The 21,554-nt window shown below is 44.8% G+C and overlaps 1 protein-coding gene across 1 annotated transcript; it reads right to left on the reverse strand.

The window, feature by feature from the left end:
* Window positions 1–5,994: 5,994 nt before the first annotated feature.
* LOC132206220 (uncharacterized) lies at window positions 5,995–21,028 on the reverse strand. The gene is made up of 3 exons (XM_059639561.1): window positions 20,637–21,028; window positions 14,856–14,983; window positions 5,995–14,578 (listed from the first exon to the last, which is right to left on the reverse strand). Exons 2-3 carry the CDS (start codon window positions 14,953–14,955, stop codon window positions 10,806–10,808), a joined length of 3,873 nt encoding a protein of 1,290 aa, XP_059495544.1. The 5' UTR covers window positions 14,956–14,983; window positions 20,637–21,028; the 3' UTR covers window positions 5,995–10,805.
* Window positions 21,029–21,554: the final 526 nt, after the last annotated feature.

The following is a 21,554-nucleotide window of genomic DNA, read 5'->3' on the forward strand; positions in this document are numbered from 1 at the left end:
TCAGAGAGGGGGATGGGGTGAGGGTTCTGGAATAAATAGGGAGAGAGGGGGAGGCGGACCGAAGATGGGGGAAGGGGAGATTTTGAAACTGGTGAAGTCCACATTGATACCATATGGCTGCAGGGTTCCCAAGTGGAATATGAGTTGCTGTTCCTGCAACTTTCCTGGTAAGACAGCTCTGACATTGCTAAGTTCCCCAATCTAACCCTGCGCACACAGTTAAGTGCACAAGGCCTTCTGGACATATCCCTGTGGCATCAGCAGCCCCCCACACCCTGTGCAGGTCAGACATCATCAAACTGTTCTTCAGTTGGCATCATTGTGGCACTGCAGGAGGCCCATGATGGACATGTCATCTAAAGAATGGGAGGGGGAGTGGAAATGGTTTGCTACTGGGAGGTGCAGTTGTTTGTTGCGAACTGAGCGGAGGTGTTCTGCAAAGCGGTCCCCAAGCCTCCACTTGGTTTCCCCAATGTAGAGGAAGCCACACCGGGTACAGTGGATGCAGTATACCACATTGGCAGATGTGCAGGTGAACCTCTGCTTAATGTGGAATGTCATCTTGGGGCCGGGGATAGAGGTGAGGGAGGAGGTGTGGGGGCAAGTGTAGCATTTCCTGCGGTTGCAGGGGAAGGTGCCGGGTGTGGTGGGGTTGGAGGGCAGTGTGGAGCGAACAAGGGAGTCACGGAGAGAGTGGTCTCTCCGGAAAGCAGACAGGGGTGGGGATGGAAAAATGTCTTGGGTGGTGGGGTCGGATTGTAGATGGCGGAAGTGTCGGAGGATGATGCGTTGTATCCGGAGGTTGGTGGGGTGGTGTGTGAGAACGAGGGGGATTCTCTTTGGGCGGTTGTGGCGGGGGCGGGGTGTGAGGGATGTGTTGCGGGAAATACGGGAGACGCGGTCAAGGGCGTTCTCGATCACTGTGGGGGGTAAGTTGCGGTCCTTGAAGAACTTGGACATCTGGGATGTGCGGGAGTGGAATGTCTTATTGTGGGAGTAGATGCGGCGGAGGCGGAGGAATTGGGAATATGGGATGGAATTTTTGCAGGAGGGTGGTTGGGAGGAGGTGTATTCTAGGTAGCTGTGGGAGTCGGTGGGCTTGAAATGGACAAGCTTGTTGCCTGAGATGGAGACTGAGAGGTCCAGGAAGGTGAGGAATGTGCTGGAGATGGCCCAGGTGAACTGAAGGTTGGGGTGCAAGGTGTTGGTGAAGTGGATGAACTGTTCAAGCTCCTCTGGGGAGCAAGAGGTGGCGCCGATACAGTCATCAATGTACCGGAGGAAGAGGTGGGGTTTGGGGCCTGTGTAGGTGCGGAAGAGGGGCTGTTCCACGTAACCTACAAAGAGGCAGGCGGTATCAATGTGGACTTCACCAGTTTCAAAATCTCCCCTTCCCCCACCGCATCCCTAAACCAGCCCAGTTCGTCCCCTCCCCCCACTGCTCCACACAACCAGCCCAGCTCTTCCCCTCCACCCACTGCATCCCAAAACCAGTCCAACCTGTCTCTGCCTCCCTAACCTGTTCTTCCTCTCACCCATCCCTTCCTCCCACCCCAAGCCGCACCCCCATCTACCTACTAACCTCATCCCACCTCCTTGACCTGTCCGTCTTCCCTGGACTGACCTATCCCCTCCCTACCTCCCCACCTATACTCTCTCCATCTATCTTCTTTACTCTCCATCTTCGGTCCGCCTCCCCCTCTCTCCCTATTTATTTCAGAACCCTCACCCCATCCCTCTCTCTGATGAAGGATCTAGGCCCGAAACGTCAGCTTTGGTGCTCCTGAGATGCTGTTTGGCCTGCTGTGTTCATCCAGCCTCACATTTTATTATCAAATAACAAGGTGAGGAGCCGGACGGACACAGCAGGCCAAGCAGCGTCAGAGGAGCAGGAAGGCTGACGTTTCGAGTCCTCGACCCTTCTTCAGAAATGGTCCAGACTGTGAAGCAGGAGCCGAGGGATTACAGTGTTAGACCCTGGAAATTTCCTCTTTCTTACAGACTTTGGGAGGGTAGTCAGAGTTCAGACAGATCCAGGTGTGAAAGAAGCTCCTGGACCGTACCTTCCTGCCCTAAAGCCGGACTAACTGTGTGCTCACAAAGCTCTGATCCCCGCTGCGAGCGGGCAGCTTTGAAATCCCGGTCTGCCCACTGTGTTCATGTTGGCCGCGGGAAGCTTGTGAAGCTCCTGAGCAGCCGAATGCTCTTTCACCCCCTGGCTCCCAGCCTTAGGATAGCGCCAGGCGCATTCTCACATCGGTTTCCTGGTGGCTTGATCGCTCTGGGCTGAGCAAAGGCTTCACTTCCACCTTTCAGCAAGGTGAGGGCAGAAGTGTAGAAATGGGTAAAACACAGCTAAAACTTCTGTCAACCACGACAGCAGAGAATCCTCAGTTGATGAAAAGGATGGACATTTCTGAAACACTCCCTCCTCCCGCCCCACCACAGTTGTTGGCATCATCAGAACAGATATGATGGAGACAGAGAAACTGGGAGATTGGGATGGAGTCCTAACAGGGAGGAGGTTGTGAGGATGTACTATTGAGGTAAGTGTAGGAGTCAGTGTGTTGGGTGGCCAGGCTATTCCCAGAAATGGAAACAGGGATGTCAAGGATGGGGAGTGAGGAGCCAGAGATGCACCATGTAAACGTAAATGTGAGGTGGAATCTGGAAGCAAAATTTGTCACATTTTAAAATTCTGGATGAGAGAGGAAAGCAGCACTGATGTGGTGGAGAAAGAGATATGGGGAGGGACCGGAATAAGACTGGATCAAGGAATGTTCCATGTACCCCAGAAAGAGACAGCAACTCGACCCACACAGATACCTGTGGCCACATCTTCGACCCGAAGAACGTGAGAAGAGTTAAAGGTGAAGTTGCTTGAAGCGAGGATGAGCTCAGCCAGACAGAGGAGCGCAGTGTTGTTGGGGACAACTCAAGTCGTTTTTCCAGCAAGAAACGGAGGGCTCTGAGACCATCCCGATGGTGGATGGACGCATAAAGTGATTGTGCATCCATGGTGAAGTGGAGGTGGCTGCCAACTGCCACCTGGAAATTTTAAAACTGACATCAAGTACATGCAGAAACATGGATGTGAATAGAAAGGGACTGGACTTGGGAGCAAAAAAAATACAAGTCAAGGCAGAAAGGAATAAGTTCCGGGATGGGAACAGCTGGAAACAATAGGTCTGCTCCGACAGTTCTGTTGTGAATTTTGAGAAGAAGGTAGAGGTGGGATGTGCTGGGCTGGGGGACTACTGTCCTTGGAAAAGGGAATGATGAGGGGAAACTTTAGAGGAGCTGCTTGAGTTATGCGTGTCTTGGACAAATGATGAGAAAGTAGTTCCATGGATGAGAAGGGCAAAACCTATTAGAGAATGGTTTAAGGTTCGTGGCAGAAGAACCAGGGATGACATAAAAAGAATATGAGATTCAGGAACAGGAGTAGGCCATTCGGCCCTTTGAGGCTAGCTTCAAATTTGATTATGACCTCACCGCATTCTCTCTGTCTACACTCACTGACCCTTGTCAATTTAGAATCTGTCTGACAAACAGACAAATTAAGGAGAGTAAGGGGCTATTTGGCCACTGAATCCCGCTTGAGTTACTTAGTTATGCTCGGAATTGTTAGGATTTTGGGATACAGGGCTTGAGAGTGTAGTACAGCTAGATTTGATTGTGCCTTCCAAAAGCGATTTGGATAACTTCCTGAAAAGGAAAGATTTGCTGGGCTCTGGTGAAGAAGCTAGAGAATAGAACCTGCAGATCTATTTTTCACACAGGGCCAACATGGAAGTGCTGGGCTGAATGTCACGAGGCAATCATTGATTCGAACAGGGAAGCTCTGGGAGCGAGTTGACAAGTTTGTCCTTGATAGCGAATCCACTTCCATGTTCCCTGGGTTGACCCTCAGGATTGCCTCTTAGGAAGAAGGTATAACCACCATCTTCTTCCCACAGCTGCCCTTTGCCCAGTTTTGAGTTCCCATCAGGGCAGAGACATCAACATTGAAGAGCCTAATTTCACAGGCAACAAGAGCAATTCTTTAAATAACCAGAGAATGGCTACAGTGCAGATAGAAGCTGTTCGGCCCATCAAGACTGCACCAATCCTCCAAAGAGCACCCCACCTTATTGATTTAATTTGATTTGTTGTCACGTGCTTAAGATGAAAAGATTTGTTTGCAAGCAGTACTGGAAGATCATAGTAAACGAGGACCTTCGAGGTCATAGGGCGAAAAGAACTTGGACAGAGTGTGGCATACAAGTTGTGGACCTTATGCACACCAGAGACAAGGTGAGAGTCTCGAGTGTCATGGAAAATTCCCTGTTTGTCCAACAAATTCCCACAACACTCAAGAAGTTTGAAACTACAGATGCACTGTAGATAGCATTCTATCTGGATGCATCACAGCATGATGTGGCAACTACTCTTCCCAAGACCAAAAGAAACTACAGGGAGTTGTGAACAGAGCCCAGGCCACTTGTCAAAATCTGCAAATCTTCATCACATCCACTGTTTCTGCAGGGTTTGTTAGCAGCAACTCAATGCCCCAGTGTGAAAATGCCTGTCGGATTTGAACCTGGATATGCTTTGGGATTTCTGACTCTTTGTTCGAGAGATAAGAGTTTAAGGTTAAAAGGATAGAAGGAAATCTTTAGAAACTGCCAGCATTGAGCTCTCTGACTGTATCTTCCAAAATGCCTCTGTGAAGCACCTTGTGAGTTTTTCTAGGGTAAAGATTGCTATATATGAATGCAATGAATGTTTTGGTGGCCAATTGATTTTCTTCACTGTTTATAGAATATGTGATGTATTCCACCACTGTGCAATGGCCATTAATTACACAAGCAGTGGTTTTCAAACTTCTGTTTTGTTGAAGAGCCCCTTTTTAAATAGATTTGTAAATACAGACTCTCCCCATGTCTGTGAAGTAAATTATGTCATGGGAGGATTTGTACTTTTGCAGCACTTTCTCATAGTTATGGCCCTGAGATATATATTTCTGTTTTGCTTTTTTCCAAATTGACAAAACGTGACTCTTGTCCCTCTCCACAACGAGGTAACCGTGTTTCACAGTTGTCTATATCAAATACCCTCCTTCTTCACTTCACATTTCTCAAATTTTCACAAGTTGTGTAATAATCATCAATTTCCCCTTTAAAATCATGGGGAAATATTTGAATTATGTTTCCCATAGAAGCAAATCAGAAATTTGTCTTCATAAAAACCAAAAGAGCTGCAGATGCTGTAAATCAGAAACAAAAGCAGAAGTTGCTGGAAAAGCTCAGCAAGTGTGGCAGCATCTGTGGAGAGAAATCAGAGCTAACATTTTACGTCTAGTGAGCTTTCCTCAGAGAAATCAGCAATAATGTTTTGTGTCTGGTGATCCTTCCTTAAAACTGTTATGAGGAAGGTTCACTGGATGTAAAACGTTAGCTCTGATTTCTCTTCACAGATGCTGCCAGACCTGCTGAGCTTTTCCAGCAACTTCTGCTTTTGTTTCAGAAATTTATTTTGGTGTTCACAAGAAATTGCTTCCTACTTTATAGTCATGTCACCATCTGATTGAATACACATTCTCCCATTTTTCCATGAATGACAATCACATGCTGATGATCAGAATAAGGCATCTGTTCAATATCTGGGGCAGGATCCATTGCCAGATACTGTCCATTTACAGTCACACTCTGGCTTCCACAGATTGGAAGGGTCACTGCTGGAGTGATCTCTGGTGCTGAGCATGAGGGCAGTTTCAGGGTAAACCCGTATCAGGTGCTTAATACTGTAATAGTAACTTTACACATTATTTGTCAAGGTGAGGCACCCACACTCTAGTCAGTGAGTCTGTCTGCAGCTTTGCCCAAGCTGCTGGTAAAAATGACAGCAAGCTGGATTAAATCATTTGTTTTATTGATAAGCCAATGATAACTGGTTAGACTTTATACAGTTTCAAAGCAAATCACTTCATGAAATACAATTACTCATGGAATATAGAAACACTTGTTGCAAACCTAATATCAAAGCCTATTCAAATAAGATTAACCAGAATACAAACATTTGCTTATTCTATAATTCAAATTCCACACTTACAAAAGGAAATTCAGAATATAACCTTAGAAAAAGATAGCGGCTATGTGTGATTTTAAAATTTAACAAAGAAAACAATGTTCCCTGAAATAATATTGTCTAATAAGTGAACACAAGCAACAGCATATGAATCATTATTTGAAGGAAACAATCTGAATAAATGAAACAGTTCCATATAATTATAGCAAAAGTTGAGTCCAAATGTTCATGTAAGTTTAGCTCCTCTGTCTTTTACTAAGGCAGTACTTGTGTTAGTTACTATTCTATTGTGTGAAAAGGGCTAGGAACTACTTACCTAGAAATCAACTGATGTCTAAATGTTCCAGGCTGGATGAAAGAAGCATATGTAAGAGAACCAAGCCAAACAGCAAATATTACGCCAAAATTTCTCATCTTTGCACATTTACGAGCTGATTATTTCTAACATTTGGGAAACAAAGAAAACCAGAATACATGGTATAGTGGCAGTAAGTGCTTGTGACTAAGCCAAAACCATTTTAAATTAATGTAACAGTGATAACGGGAACTGCAGATGCTGGAGAATCCAAGATAATAAAATGTGAGGCTGTATGAACTGGTTTGTAATACTGTTTGTACTGGTTTGTAATACTGGTTTGGAAAAGCAACCCCCGTTAATGCCAGAAGGAAAATATCTTGAATTGTGCAGAAATGAAAAAGAAAAACATTGACAGACACAGCAGAATGCACTGCTGAAGCTCACAATGAATTAAGAAGCTGATTGTATCTTACAGGCATTCAAAAAGTTTAAACTGAAGTAGAGACTGCCATTTGGTAGTTTGCTGAAAGGGACTAGCAATGCTGAGAGAGTTGAGAATTTTCCTTGACTTGACTTGATACACAAGCTCCATCACATCAAATGTGTCACAACACATAATAAGAAGGTTTCATGTGCTCTTTGTCAGAGTCATGTGACAGAAGTTCAAAGAAACTCCAAAAGGTAATATGACATTTGTTAAGTTTATTCTACTCCAAGAGAAAGAAACATGCCCCTCTACAAATAGAGGACAGGAAAGCAAAGACAGCAGTATTAACATTCAAAGCTCATTCTCGGATGAGATCAGAGATGCCAATATAAAAGGAGCACTTATATAGATGTGAGAATTTCGATGTTGATGTCGATGTAAGGATGTTCATCATGATAAATGGTGCAAACCCACAAGAAAGCACTAGCAAGACGATCCATGTTTTTCTTGGGGTCTTGGAGTTACAATACCAAACTGAAATACAAGCTGGGAAGAGAAATGGAGCTGGCACACACCTGATTCTCAGTATCATAGAATAGAATCCCTACAGCGTAGGAAACAGGCCCTTCAGCCCAACAAGTCCACACCGACACACACAGCATCCCACCCAGAACCATCTCTCTCATCTACATATCCCTGAACGGGCCATTTAGCATGGCCAATCCACCTAACCTGCACATCTTTGGATTGCGGGAGGAAACCGGAGCACCCAGAGGAAACCCACGCTGACACACGGAGAATGTGCAAACAGACAGTCGTCCGAGGGTGGAATCAAACCCAGGTCCCTGGCACTGTGAGGCTGCAGTGCTAACCACTGAGCATCATGCCTTTGTCACAGGAGAAACACAGGATAGAAAATCGAAGTGTAAATTCTCACCCTGTTGTGAAGGTGACACTGCTCTGAAACTGAAGCAGATTAGAGGGGAGATCAACAAATTCAAGGAGTTCCAAATGCTTCATCAGCAGGAGATCCAGGGATGGCCTGATCAATTGCAGCAGCCTGCAATACGGCTGCTCTGGTCTATCAGGATGATGGCTCAGTGGAAGATGGTATTCCCACTGGCGGGATCCAGAATAATCATAGCCAAAAAATTCAGGAATGACCATAAAATATATGATGATCACATCGGAATAGAGAAGTATAAGCTCACAACCAAATCAGCTGTGTATTGGATCAGCATTATAAAGATATTTAAAATTTGTGTCTTCATGCAATGTATGTTAGATATACAGAAAGAGGAATGATAGCTACTGAGGTGCCATCCAGACCATTGCACAGTGTGGGAGCTGGTTTCTTCACATGCAATGAAGAATCATATCTCAGAGCCACAGTCTACAGCTCCAAATTTACCCCTTTTTATATAATGGGTAAAGGATATCACTGAAAAGGTTGGGTTCAACATCATTACTTTAAGAGAAAGATGTGACCAGATGATCAATGGAACACTTGCAAAATGCTGAGCGACAAAGGGATACCCAAACCTTGCCTTATAGTCACTTTGACCCACAGCCCTCAAGACAGACATGAAACCAGCTGCAGAGTTGTTGATTGGAAGAAGGTGTAAGACCACTGATCAAGCAAAATACATCCTCCAGCTGACCAGGAGGAAGCGGGACATCAACTCACTCGAGCAGAGGAAGAAGGATGTAAATACTTCAATAAACATGCTCAAAAGTGACCTGCACTGTTTAATGAACAAACTATACTTGCACAGGATCCAAGCATAAATGCTTGGAGCTGAGCAAAAGCGATTGCTGATGCCGAGATACCAAGTTCATACATCATTTTGACTGAAACTGGCAGGAAAATTTGAAAAGACGGAGACAATGTTCAACCATCACCAGAACTGGGAACATAGAAAAGACCATCATCAATACCAGAAACATTGTTATCCAGGGATGGAACATTAAGAGGTCCACCAGCAAGAAGATAGCATTAGCAACATAAGCCTGACTCTGAGCAACACAGAAACTCAGAGCAGGAATAGACCATTTGTTCCTTTGAGCCTGCTCCACAATTCATCACGATCCTGTTTGATCCTCTATCATAATGTCCCATTCCCACTTTCTCCTCCTACCCTTGATGCTTTTCAAAATCCTAGAGAGTATTCACATGCACATTATCACTTGAGCCACATACCAATGAATATCTGAGTGCAACAAAAGCCAAATTCACAAGGTGGAGATACAATGAGGCATCGAAGTGATACCATAAATAACATTGAAAGAAAAGAATTGACGTTATAAAATTCTCAGAGAAAGGGTATTATTTTACTTCCAAATGCAAATCACAGCCTTCTTTAGTTTGGAAAAATTAACAACTGGAATAGTTGGAATTTCAGTTTGAAAATTGTTCTCCTTGGGGTTCCTCTTGGGACCAGAGCTTCCAGAATCTGATCTTTGGATCAATGTCGGTGAATTGTCGAAACTGAGGTGAAATGGAATTTTTTTTAATCTTTTGGACATGCAGCAATATAGATAGCCTCCTCAGCAGGAGAGAACCTGACCACCTGAGACTGTCGCTAGGATTGGGATGTTTTAGGAGCCCACAGGAAGCAGGCTGGCCTGTACTGAGTCTTGATTCAACAGTGAGTCCTCATGGTTGAGGTCACATGACTGTGGAATGCCTGGAGGCACATTAGCACATTATTGCTTATGTCCAACCCAAAGAAATATTCTCTGCAATTTCTTTGCCAAAATTGGTCAGGATTGAATCAAAGTCTTTTTTTTTGGAAGTAGCTCTTGGCAGATAGATTGACGTTGGCTATCTGCTTCTGGCAGATAAAAATCTGCTTGAAGCAGTGATGTTAATGTGAAGTAGACCGCATTCTCTGTCTCTGGATGCAAAACATCTTGATCTAACTCAATCCTCGATTGCACAATGTGCGATCTTGCACTATCATGAGTTGAGAAGGTTATGTTTTTCCCTCATTACCTGCTGCAGCTCCACTCCAGTTGCTATATCCTTTAGAGATTGATTAGTCATGGTGCTGCCCAGTCGCACATTGAAATTCCCCTCCCATAGTACATTCTGTGCCCTTCCATCCCTCATTGTTTCACCCAAGTGCTGTTCAATGTGTCGGCACTGATTCATCAGCTGGTGGACTGGGGGCAAGGGGTTAGCAAGTGGGACAGCTGGACCATTACCCACCCACCAAGATGAACATAACCTTACAACTAAACCTGTCAAGAGGCAACCACATTCCTGTCACTGAGGTCACTCTCCAAGGGGTAAAAACTCACAGGAAAAATCAAGATTTGGAATGGACTTACAACAGATATTGCAAGATTGTTTCCAATGTTTGGGAAGTACAGAATATAGGAACACAGTTTCAGGATGAAGGCAGAATTATTTTGAGCAGAAATGATTATTAATTTCTTCCCTCAAAGAGTTTTGAATCTTTGAAATTCTTGATCACGGAGGGTGGATGAGACATCACTGAGACACTTTAACATTGAGTCATAGACGTAATTGACATCTCTGAGAATTGCAGGATCAGGGATGTGAACAGGAAAGTTGAATTAAAGCTGAAGGTCAGTCATGATCACATTGAATGGTGAAGTCAGTTTGATAGGCTTTATGTTCTGTTCCATATGCTATTTCTCATGTTCCAATATTATTATTTGGAGCAGTTTCAAACCAGGGTTGACGGTCACAATGTCACAGGAGATCTGCCAGTGAACATCTCACTCTCCACACAGGAAATAATTGGAGTGAGGAATTTAAATCATTGAAATTAATATGAAGCCAGGCAATAATTGCTTCTATTTTGGTTACAGCTGGATTGAGTTGGTTCAATCAGCGAAGTAGAATTAGGAAATTTTTTTGGAGAGAAATTCTTTTATTAACGAGCTAACTATTTGCTTCAGACATTGGAAACAAGTGAACGACATCATTTGTTGACTAAATGTTTCATTGTTGTCTTAATTTATTCCAGCCTGAGATGTGAATTATTTTGAAAGCTGAAACCAATTGCACACGTCAGAAAACTTCTCTTTCAATCTTGCCTGAAGTCCTCTCTTACCTTCTGTTGCTTTGCCTCCATATTCTTTTGGGCACAGCTCCTCTTGCTTGGATATTTTTGCCATTATCTCAGCCTGTTGTTTGACTTCATTCAGTGACTGGATTCTCTCCAGGAATCCCGGTTTCGCCTCCTCTTTCTCAGATTGAATCAGCAGGTCAATGTATTCTGGAGTTGATAATGGGTTTGGTCTGAGAGCTATTTCCTCAAGTCTTAAAATGCACTGAGATGATGTTTCAATCAGTTTGAAAACCACTTGCTGCACACCATCTAACTCCTGCTGAAGTTTCTTCATGACCTTTTCTTGTGTCATCTTTTCACCAGATGCTTTCTCATATTTTTCCTTTAGCTCTTTATACGTTTTCTTCTCCTTTCTGGTTTCATAGTCAAACTTGTACTTTTGGTTAAAATGAATAGACCACACACATTTACTTGGACAGACTCTGCAGTATCCATTGTGCCCCATTGCTGCACATCCCCTTTTATCACTATCATTAGGAATGGCACAAGGATAGTGGCAGGTGAAGTGACATTTCTGACAGTTAGTTATGAAATGACCACTCCCACTGATATCAGTCTGTACCGGAACTGTGACTTCAACCTCATACTCAAAATCTTTGTTTGCATCCAGATCGACTTGATGTTGGTTCAAAGCTTGTTGTGTCTTCCTGAGCTCCTCCACTTTAGTCAACCCCATTTTAATCTGAGGCTGCAATCCCTCTATCGCAGCCTCCAGCTGCTGCCTCTCTCTCAGGACCTCCTTTGTCAAACGTAAACTCTTTGTTTCCATTTTGCTCAGAGCTGAAAAGAATTTCCTCATGCTGATTGATCCCATCTTCCAGAACATTGCATCAAAGCTATTGCTCTCCTCCTCCTCCTCACTGCTACCATCAGGGTCCCTCTTATTGACAGAGTCACCAGAAATTGGTCTTTGAGCAAATATGGCCGAATTGTTGAACTTGAAGTGAACTGGAAAACCTTTTTCATCTTTGGGACACGGTACCTCAGCAACATTGATGGCCTCCAGAACAGGCGGAATCTGCCCATCTGCAAATGTCACCAGGATTCTGATGTTCTCTGCAATGTCTTTGCCAAAAATAGAAAGAATTGAATCAAAGACATATTTCTGTGTATGGGTCAGACGAGCCATAGAGCCTTGAGCAACGAAACACACAGCATCGATCTGATCAACACCATCTGGGGAAGTGAAGAACTCTTGGATCTGCTCAGTGAGCAATTTATCTCGGGATATCCCCCTGGTGTCTCCAAACCCTGGAGTGTCAATGATAGTGAGAGAGTAATCAATCTGGAATCCTTCTCGATGGTGCAGTTGATAGGCAGTGATTGATGATGTCTGACTTTCAGCCTGGGATCTTCCTGTCCCTTCATTGATCAATTTGTATCTGAAGTTGTCCTCCCATTTCACACCCAGGATGTAATTGATCATTCCATTGATGAGGGTTGTTTTTCCTGCTCCTGTTGCTCCAAGGACCATGATTGTCCTTCCACTGTGTTTTTTGGAGGGTTTTCCAAAGGTGCAACGTACAAGGTGTCCAGCTTTGTCCAGTATCTTCTTCTGTAAGCGCAGTGTGTAAAAGGAAGGGTTCCCTTTGGTTGTTAATGTACTTTCTTTATGAAGTTTCACAGCCAGTCTCTTGGGTTGATTTTCTGTTTCTATGAGAACCTCCTCACTTGGTTCACTATAGCCACCTTCTCCACAGTCAGCAGACACTCGCAGTCTGTAGCATGTCTTGGGTTTCAGTCCCTCTAAAGTACAATGACATTCACAGCCTCTTGTCTTTACTTCCTCCCACAATCCATTCTCTGTGTTGGAGCGAACTGCCTTTCCTTCCCTATATTCTATCCTGTACTGAACAATATTAACACTGGCTCCAATCTCAGTCGGCCTTTCCCAGGTGAGTGTTACGTCACACCAGTCAACCTGGAGTGTGGAGGGTTTACCAGGTGGGCCTGTGGGACGTGTGGTGACACTGGAGCTCTCACTGGGCACGCTGACCGCTGCCTTGGTCACTGCTCTGTATTGGAATTGATATTTCTGGTGCGGCTGTAACCCGGGGATTGTGAAGGATTTGGATTCATTGGGTGTATCCACAGTTTTCAATTCCTCCTGTTGGGTGTTTCGGTATTCCACCCTGTACCCAACAATCTCACCAGCACCGCATCTCGGTGGCTGTAATTGGAGAGTCGCACTGTCATGTGTTACTCCACTGACCACGGGTCTCTCCGGCTGTGATGGGGGTTTGAAGCAGCAATTCACCACAAACCCTCCCTCACACAGGTAAATCAATGATCCCACATTACTGTCATCCTGCACTGTCGCAACAATTAACTTTGTTTTCCCTTCTACTCTGTTTTCTGTGGCAAAATCCCAGAATAAACGAGAGAGCTCCCTCATCTTCTGTGATACAGACTCTGAGTAAAGCCACTGCTGGTTGTGATGTTCTGCACTAATCTGGGTAGCAGGATCTGGGATCTGCATTTTCTCAGCTGTGAGAGATTTTAGGTATCTGCCTGCTTCTGACAGATAGAAATCCTCTTGCTGCAGTGATGTGAATGTGAAACAGACCACATTCTCTGTCTCTGGATCCAAGAGTTCCCTATCCATCTCACCCCTCGATTTCACAACGGGTATATCTTTCAATATTATGAGAAATGATCTCAGCACATTCATTTCCCGCTCCTTACCATCGAGCCATTTGACCAGTGCCTGGTGTTTGAACGGTGACCGTTCCTTGTTCTTCAGAATATCTACCAGCAACCCTTCCTCTGCACCACCTCCACGGATAGGCGGCAACAGTCTGCATAAAGCCTTCTGGAAAACCAGTTTATACTCCTGACACATCTCTCGAAATTTCAGTATCCTGTTCCCAACCTCTGGAAATTGAACCATGATACTGTCTTTCAACATATCATTACATCTCATCACCATCTCATTGAGCTGCTCCAGCACAGACTGGCAGTCATTGACCAATCCAATACTTATGTCCCGTACCAGTTGAGCAGCTTTAGAGTCCAGTTTGTCGAGTGGGTAGAGCCAGACTCTCATGGGCACTGCGTGCTCTCCATCCGCTCCCAGTAACTTTGGGAGGGTTGTGCAGATTTTGATAGCATCTTGGAATGTGCTGGGATTGTTTTCCAGGAAGAAATCTCCATAAAAGGTGCAGCTGAATTTTTGGACATTGGATTTTTGTTCCTCTGTCAATTCTAGGGAGATCTGACCCTCAACTGCAATACAAGGAATTTTTTTAATCATCCCCTCCAGGTTACCCTGAATATCCCGTATGTTCTCTGTCGAAGAGACCTCTTGATCAAACACAAAGAAAGCCTGAGCCCCGTACAGCACTGCTGTAACCACATGAGTTGCTGTTCCCTCATCAAACACATTCGGGTAGGTTATTTTCTGTTGCCCCAAGCTGTTCATTGTCAGCTGCTCAAACTTGGTTGTTGTTCGGTACTGGAGGGTCACTCGGGCCTGTTGCCTCGATTTCTTTGTGTCGTTGAGATACTTCGCTGATCCTGTCACCTCCACCAAACCACCCAGGAAACTTGCTTTCAGTGATCCATCCACATTCAGTGCAGAGGCTTTTTTATCAGTGGAGTCAGATGCAATGATGTGAAACTCAGTGTTACGCTGAGATTGTACGTGAGGTTGTAATTTCTCTAAATCCCACAGTGTGACCCCTGCAGATATAACAATCATCATACATTAATATCAACGTGAACAAGGTGGATGAGAAAGGAGAAAAACAGATGCAGTGCAGAGCAGATAATATCTATTATGTGCAGTATATTTGCGGTTTACCTGTCCCAGTATTCAATAATAACAGGATAGATTGAAGAAATAAATTGTGAGGATCACAGAGATGTTACCGAGATTAGTAGACAATCACATGGTGTCAATTATATGATTTGATAGAAATTTGCTTCTGTTGCCCTACAGTCAGTTGGATTGTGTTACCTGGGATCAGACAGTCAGATCGGCAGTCGTACAGCATTCCCAGTTGGAAAGGACGGCCCAGAGCTGCCTGTTCCATCACCACGCTTTCTCCGTGACTCATTGTTCCACACAATCCAATCCTGTATCACCTGTAATTGAAGATTGCAGCTTGATATCTGTTACACAGAGTCTTTCAACTCAAATATGAGCTTAGACTTTGAAAGACCAGGAGCTTCATGCAATGTGGACAGAGCCCCAGCATGGTATTTAAAAATCACTTCAGGACTCAAGACTGACAGGAAACAACAGGATGCTAGTTGTTTAAAATTTGACTTGAAATGAACCAGCTCATTAATCAGAAGAAGACTGATATCATAATACGGCAGAAAATGCTTGGTTACAGATAAAAGACATGTTCACAACCTAGTCATAGTGATCCCAACACCACACAGAATGCTGTTCCTGGGAAAACAGGAAATATGTTGCATCCATTGTCAGCCTGTGCTGGCTCAATCGATTGTCTATGTGGTATCCACCTCCGTATTGAGGATACACTCCATCATGTTGTATGGGACTGCCAGCTTGCTCAATGAGAAGGTCTTTCGACAAATCTGACGACTCAAACTTGGGATCCATGGGGAGCTGTGAGACATCAGTGCAGTTAATCTGTGTATGAGCACAACGTGTGAGCTCATAGCCCAGCATATCCCCTACTGTAGCAGTGCATGAACCCGGTTTAGTGAACAACGTAGGAGGGCTTTCCAGGAGCAGCACCAGGAATATACAAATGTGACATGTTGACCTGGTGAAGCAATGGTGCAAGAGAACTGGCACACCAAACAGCTTGTGACAGATCCGAGTGGTCCCACAACAAACAGATCTACTCGAAACTCATGCCACATCCAGTTGTAAGTGTGTGGCCAATCAAACAGCCATCAATAAGAGGAGGCTCCAGAAATACTGAAACCATGCCTGGGTAGTCATCCACAGGCCCTGCTAATGCACTGGGCCAGGGCTTTGAATTTCAGCACTACAGCCAGTAGAATTTCAATGGAATTCAGAAATCTGGAATTATTGGGGATTTAATGAGCATGAACAAGGAATGAGAGTCGGTCACTTGGCCCTTTGTGGCCTCTCCAAAATTCAATAAGATCATGGCTGATCTGAGTTTAAGCTCTGCTCTATATTCCTGCACATCTCCAATAAGCTTTCATCCCATTCGTACTCACGAACCTACCTCCGTTCGCAAAATAAATATTTAAAGATTCTGCATTCACTGACCTATGAGGAATGGAATTACAAAGACTCTCAAGCCTCTAAGGAAAAAATGTTTCCTCATCACTCTTTTATTTTAAAACAGTAATCACTTAATCGGTCGCGAATCATTTTAACTCCCCCTCCCATTCTTTAGACGACATGTACATCATGGGCCTCCTGCAGTGCCACAATGATGCCACCCGAAGGTTGCAGGAACAGCAACTCATATTCCGCTTGGGAACCCTGCAGCCTAATGGTACCAATGTGGACTTCACCAGCTTCAAAATCTCCCCTTCCCCCACTGCATCCCAAAACCAGCCCAGCTCGTCCCCTGCCCCACTGCATCCCAAAACCAGCCCAGCTTGCCCCCTCCCCCCACTGCATCCAAAAATCAGTGGAGCTCGTCCCCGCCTCCCGAACCTGTTCTTCCTCTCAACTATCCCCTCCTCCCACCTCAAGCCACACCTCCATTTACCACCTACTAACCTCATCCCGCCTCCTTGACCTGTCCGTCCTGCCCGGACTGACCTATCCCCTCCACACCTCCCCACCTATACTCTCCTCTCCACCTATCTTCTCCTCTATCCATCTTCGGTCCACCTCCTCCTCTCTCCCTATTTATTTCAGAACCCTCTCCCCATCCCCCTCTCTGATGAAAGGTTTAGGCCCGAAACATCAGCTTTTGTGCTCCTGAGATGCTGCTTGTCCTGCTGTGTTTATCCAGCTTCACACTTTGGTATCTTGGATTCTCCAGCATCTGCAGTTCCCATTATCTCTAATCCGTTAGTCTCGACTGTCCCACAAGAGAAAACATCCTGTTAACATCCATCCAGTTTGCTCCTTGCAGTACTTATGTTTCAATTACATTACTTTGGACTCTTCCAGACTCCAGAGGGTTAGGGTTAGCCTGTCTCGCCTTCCCGTATAAGACAATCCACTCATTCCACGTAATGGTCTGGTAAACCTTCGCTAAGCTGCTTCCAACATTAACATTCACAGCAATTACGGCGATCAGTGCTGAACACTACTCGAGATACAATCTCACCAGTGCCCTGAAAAACTGAAGCATAGCCTCCCTGTTCTCCTCACAATCAGCTATAACATTCTCTTAGTTTGCCTGATTACTTGCTGTGCCTGCGAACCAACCTTCTGCGATTCATGCACAGAGATCTCTGTAAATCTCAGAATGCTGCAAGCTCTCAACATATATGTTTCATTTTTATTCTTTCTGTCAAACTGAACAATTTCACACTTTCCCACATTGTACTCCATTTGTCAGATCATTGCTCATTCACATCACTTTGTTGGTTAATTTTGTCATCAGGTGAGGCAATGGCTGAGCGGTATTATTGCTGGTCTATCAATCTAGAGACCTGGATAACATTCTAGGGAGCTGGGTTCAAATCCTGCCATGGGAGAGCGTGGAATTTGAATTCAATAACAATATCTGGAATTAACAATCCAATGATGACTCTGAATCTATGGCCAATTGTCAGGAAGAATCTCATCTGGTTCACTAAGGTCCTACAGGGAAGGAAAATACCATCCAGACCCACAGCAAAGTGGTTGGCTCTGAGCTGTCCTCTGGGCAATTTGGGATGGACAACAAATGCTGTGGGTTAGTTCCTGGTTGCCGCAGCATGTTGTCGCTCATTTGACTAGTGTTTTCATGCAAATTTGTTTGTGGGTGTTTGGGTAGTTGCTGTTGAAATTGTGTACTTGGTCAGTGTGGGTGGCTTTCCTGTGAAACTTTGTCAGGAATTCCCCATTGGCCCTGCATTGTACCATGACGTCCAGGAATGGAAGCTGTTTGTTCTTTTCCTCTTCCCTGCTGAATTTTACCCTGGTGAGAGTGTTGTTTATTGGTCGGTGTGTCTCCTCTAATTTGGTCCATTTAATCATGATGATGGTGCTTTCTACGTCAGATCCAGTTTTGGTTGGAATAGCGGAAGGGCCATGCTTTCGAGCCTCTGCATTACCACTTCAGCTATTAGTCCAGAGATAGCTGACACCATGGGTGTCCCGTTGATCTGTTCATATATTCGGCCGTTAAAGGTGAAGTGGATCAAGAGGCTTAGGTCCAGTAATTTCAGCGTGTTGTCGATGGAGATGGTGTTACTTGGGTCTCGTTCTTGTTTTAGTTGTGTTGCCAGTGTTTCTCTTGCTTGTGGTACATCGATCAATGTGAATAGGGCAGTAATGTCAACTGATATGATGGTCTCATCATCGTCTATTCTTATGTCCTTGATGGGATTGAGGAACTCTTGGGATGAGTGGATTGAGTGGGGTGGACAGTGAGTTAAACAGAATGGACAAATCAAGAAAACAGGCTACCTAAGAATGAAACCAGAAGGAACTGACATCCGCCAGCTCTTAATTAGCTTTCGCTGATTTGCTGCGCTAACGACTGTATGACTCAAGCATTTGGGCTCATTTCCCTGAGCTGATGTTGGTGTTTCTCTGAGAAGCATTCAGGCTGCTTTACCCAGGAGCAGGACACAGTCTTACCTTTCCAGGAAGATTCAAACACCAGCAGAAAGGAACTTCCAGAACTAAGAGTTTATCCATTTAAATGTTGAAATGTATCTGATTCTGCAATTGGATGTGAAGTTTTCATCTGATTATCTGACTTTTTGAATGGGTTTTGTTTCAATGCTGTCCGTAACAAAATTGTGACAATGAAGTGTAGAGCTGGATGAACACAGCAGGCCAAGCAGTATCTTAGGAGCAGAAAAGCTGATGGTTCAGGCCTAGAGCCTTCATCAGAAAAGGGTCTGAGCCCAAAACGTCAGCTTTTCTGCTTCTAAGATACTGCTTGGCCTGCTGTGTTCATCCAGCTCCACACCTTGTTATCTCACTAAACAAACGAAGCCTTCTTTTCTCTAGATGAGACAAAAGGGAACATAGTTGGACAGTTTGGCATGGAGAGGTATTCAACACTTTCTGCTATTCTCAGGAGATATCCACAATCGATCTTCCCAAATGACCATGAATTCACAAAGCCTTCAAACTGCCACTGGTCCAATTAGCTGCGTTCAGGGCAGTTACGGGATGTAATGTTTATCTGCAAACAACATGCTGCAATAGTTATTGTTAGCTTCTGTAATATCAGGACAACAGGGTGGTCGCAAGCAGATGCTGGAGAATCTGAGATAAAACGGTGTGGAGCTGGAGGAACACAGCAGGCCAAGCAGAATCAGAGGAGCAGGAAAGCTGACGTTCTGGGTCTGGACCCTTCTTCAGAAAAATGTATTAATGAGTAGCTTTTCTACTTTGTAATCTGTTTTAACGGCTGAATGTCCAATGTCATCAAAAAAATGTTTTACTTTTTGAAATGACTTCAGGCCAATCAATAAATAAAACAATGGACTCCAACAGAACTGGAACAAATTATAATTTAGAAATAGAGCTCTCCTTAAATGAGACACTTTGTCAAAATGAAACGTTAAAAACTCACCCTCTCAGTGTCTGAGGGACATTGTCACAGGGCTGGGGTTTGGGCGGGTTGGGGGAATGGGCAGATAAAGAGGTCTGCCCTACAACAATAGCCAACCTCATGTCTGTCTGTGTTTCCATGAATAGGAGAGACTGTTGGACCCGAGGGCACAGCCCCAGAGTGTAAGCTCTGAGACGACAGAATTTCTTTAGCCACGGGGTGGGAGGGTCATAAAATCCATATAGTGTGGAAACAGGCCATTCAGCCCATCAAGCCCACACTGACCCTCTGAAGAGCATCTCACCCCTTGCCCTGTTATCGCATTTCCCATCCTAGACACTGTGGGCAACTAACTATCCAACTAACCTGCATATCCTTCAACTGTGGGAGGAAACCTGTACTGATACAGGGAGAATGTGCAAACTCCACACTGACAGCAACCCAAGGCTGGAATCAAACCGAGGTCCCTAGCACTGTGAGGCAGCGGTGCTAACCACTGAGCTACTGCTTTGCTAAGTTGTGCTCCTGATAGCAGGTGGCAAACTTCAACTTACCAAAGCAGTGAGTCTGTGAAATCATTGCTACAGGAAGCTGTGGAGTCCAAGTCACTGAGTGTATTAAATACTGAGAGAGAGAGAGACAGAGGCTTTGGATTAGTCAGGGGATCAAAGTTTCTGGGGAGAAGAAAATGGGGTTGAAAAACATACCAGCAACGATTTTCAAACACACATGCATGTGGAAGAAAATCACATACCCCATGGGCACAAATGTTCCACAGTGGCACAGACCCAAAACAATCCTCATTGAAAATGAGCTGGTCATGCTGGATCTCCATTTAGAGGCATCAGAAACGAGTTGGACCACGATATCTCATTCACCAGTTTTACTGGTCACTCCTTCTGGTTGTCTCACGAACACGTGCAGCAACACACTGGATGCTTCACGATTATACACATGCCCGGAAATATTTAACACACACGCAGCTACTGGTACATTTACCAGCCTCTCACTATCTTATAGTAATGTAGAAGAGCATCCTCACACCCATATACACACGCAGCTAAACTCACACCCACAGATTCCCTCCCACATCAACCTATCTCACTGACCTGTACATGAAATGTCTGTGATCCAGCCGAGGGGGAATCACTATCGGGACAGGATGGACCAGGGTTTTCACTGAGGTCTCAGCTCCTGGAACAACTGCACTTGTTCGAAAGCACTAGCTCATCAGACGCTTCTCCGCGTTGCGAGTTGAAGTCAGTCTCCGATTGACTCAGTGGCTGAGTCACTTGTGTTGACACGTTTTGGGGTGTGGAGTAAAGCTGTGATCAGATGGAGGCAAAGATTATTTACTGCAGGAACTGATGTTTCCCTGACCACGTTGTAGTGTTCAGAACGAGTGCACGAAATGCTGCTGCCAACTCAGAGATACAGTTGTGCTGTTTGAGTAACATTTAACTTTCACTTTGTTCATGTGCGGCTCTTCCCGACAATGAAATCGTTTCCGAGAAATGCTGGCCGTTTCGTTATTACTCAGATCTGACAGTGGAGACGGTGCTGCAGCTAATATGATTGAACGACTTATACTGAGGATCAGACCAATTCTCGTGGACATAGGATCTAAACACACACTGAACTGATGGAATTTAGATTCAAATAATAAAAAAAAATAGAATTGAAATCTGGTGTCTGAACGGTGACCGTGACTACGAGCACCGATTGTGTGAAAACGTATTCTCCCTCATTAGAGTCCTTTGAGAAGGTAAATCTGCCTCCCGTCCCGGTCTGGTCTAGATCTGACGCCAGACCCACGGAGGTTGTTGACTCTGAACTGTCTTCTGGAACAGCAGCTCAAATGGGTGTAATTATGGGTGGTCAACATCTGCACGCCTTGTCGTGGAGTCTCCTCAACCTATTCTCCTAGAGTCAGGGAAACTTCATCCCACACTCCCAAAGCAAATCCTGACACTGCACACACACACACACACACACACACACACAGACACACACATCGAACACACACA

The sequence above is a fragment of the Stegostoma tigrinum genome, chromosome 34, assembly GCF_030684315.1.
Source record: "Stegostoma tigrinum isolate sSteTig4 chromosome 34, sSteTig4.hap1, whole genome shotgun sequence".
Classification (NCBI taxonomy): Eukaryota; Metazoa; Chordata; class Chondrichthyes; order Orectolobiformes; family Stegostomatidae; genus Stegostoma; species Stegostoma tigrinum.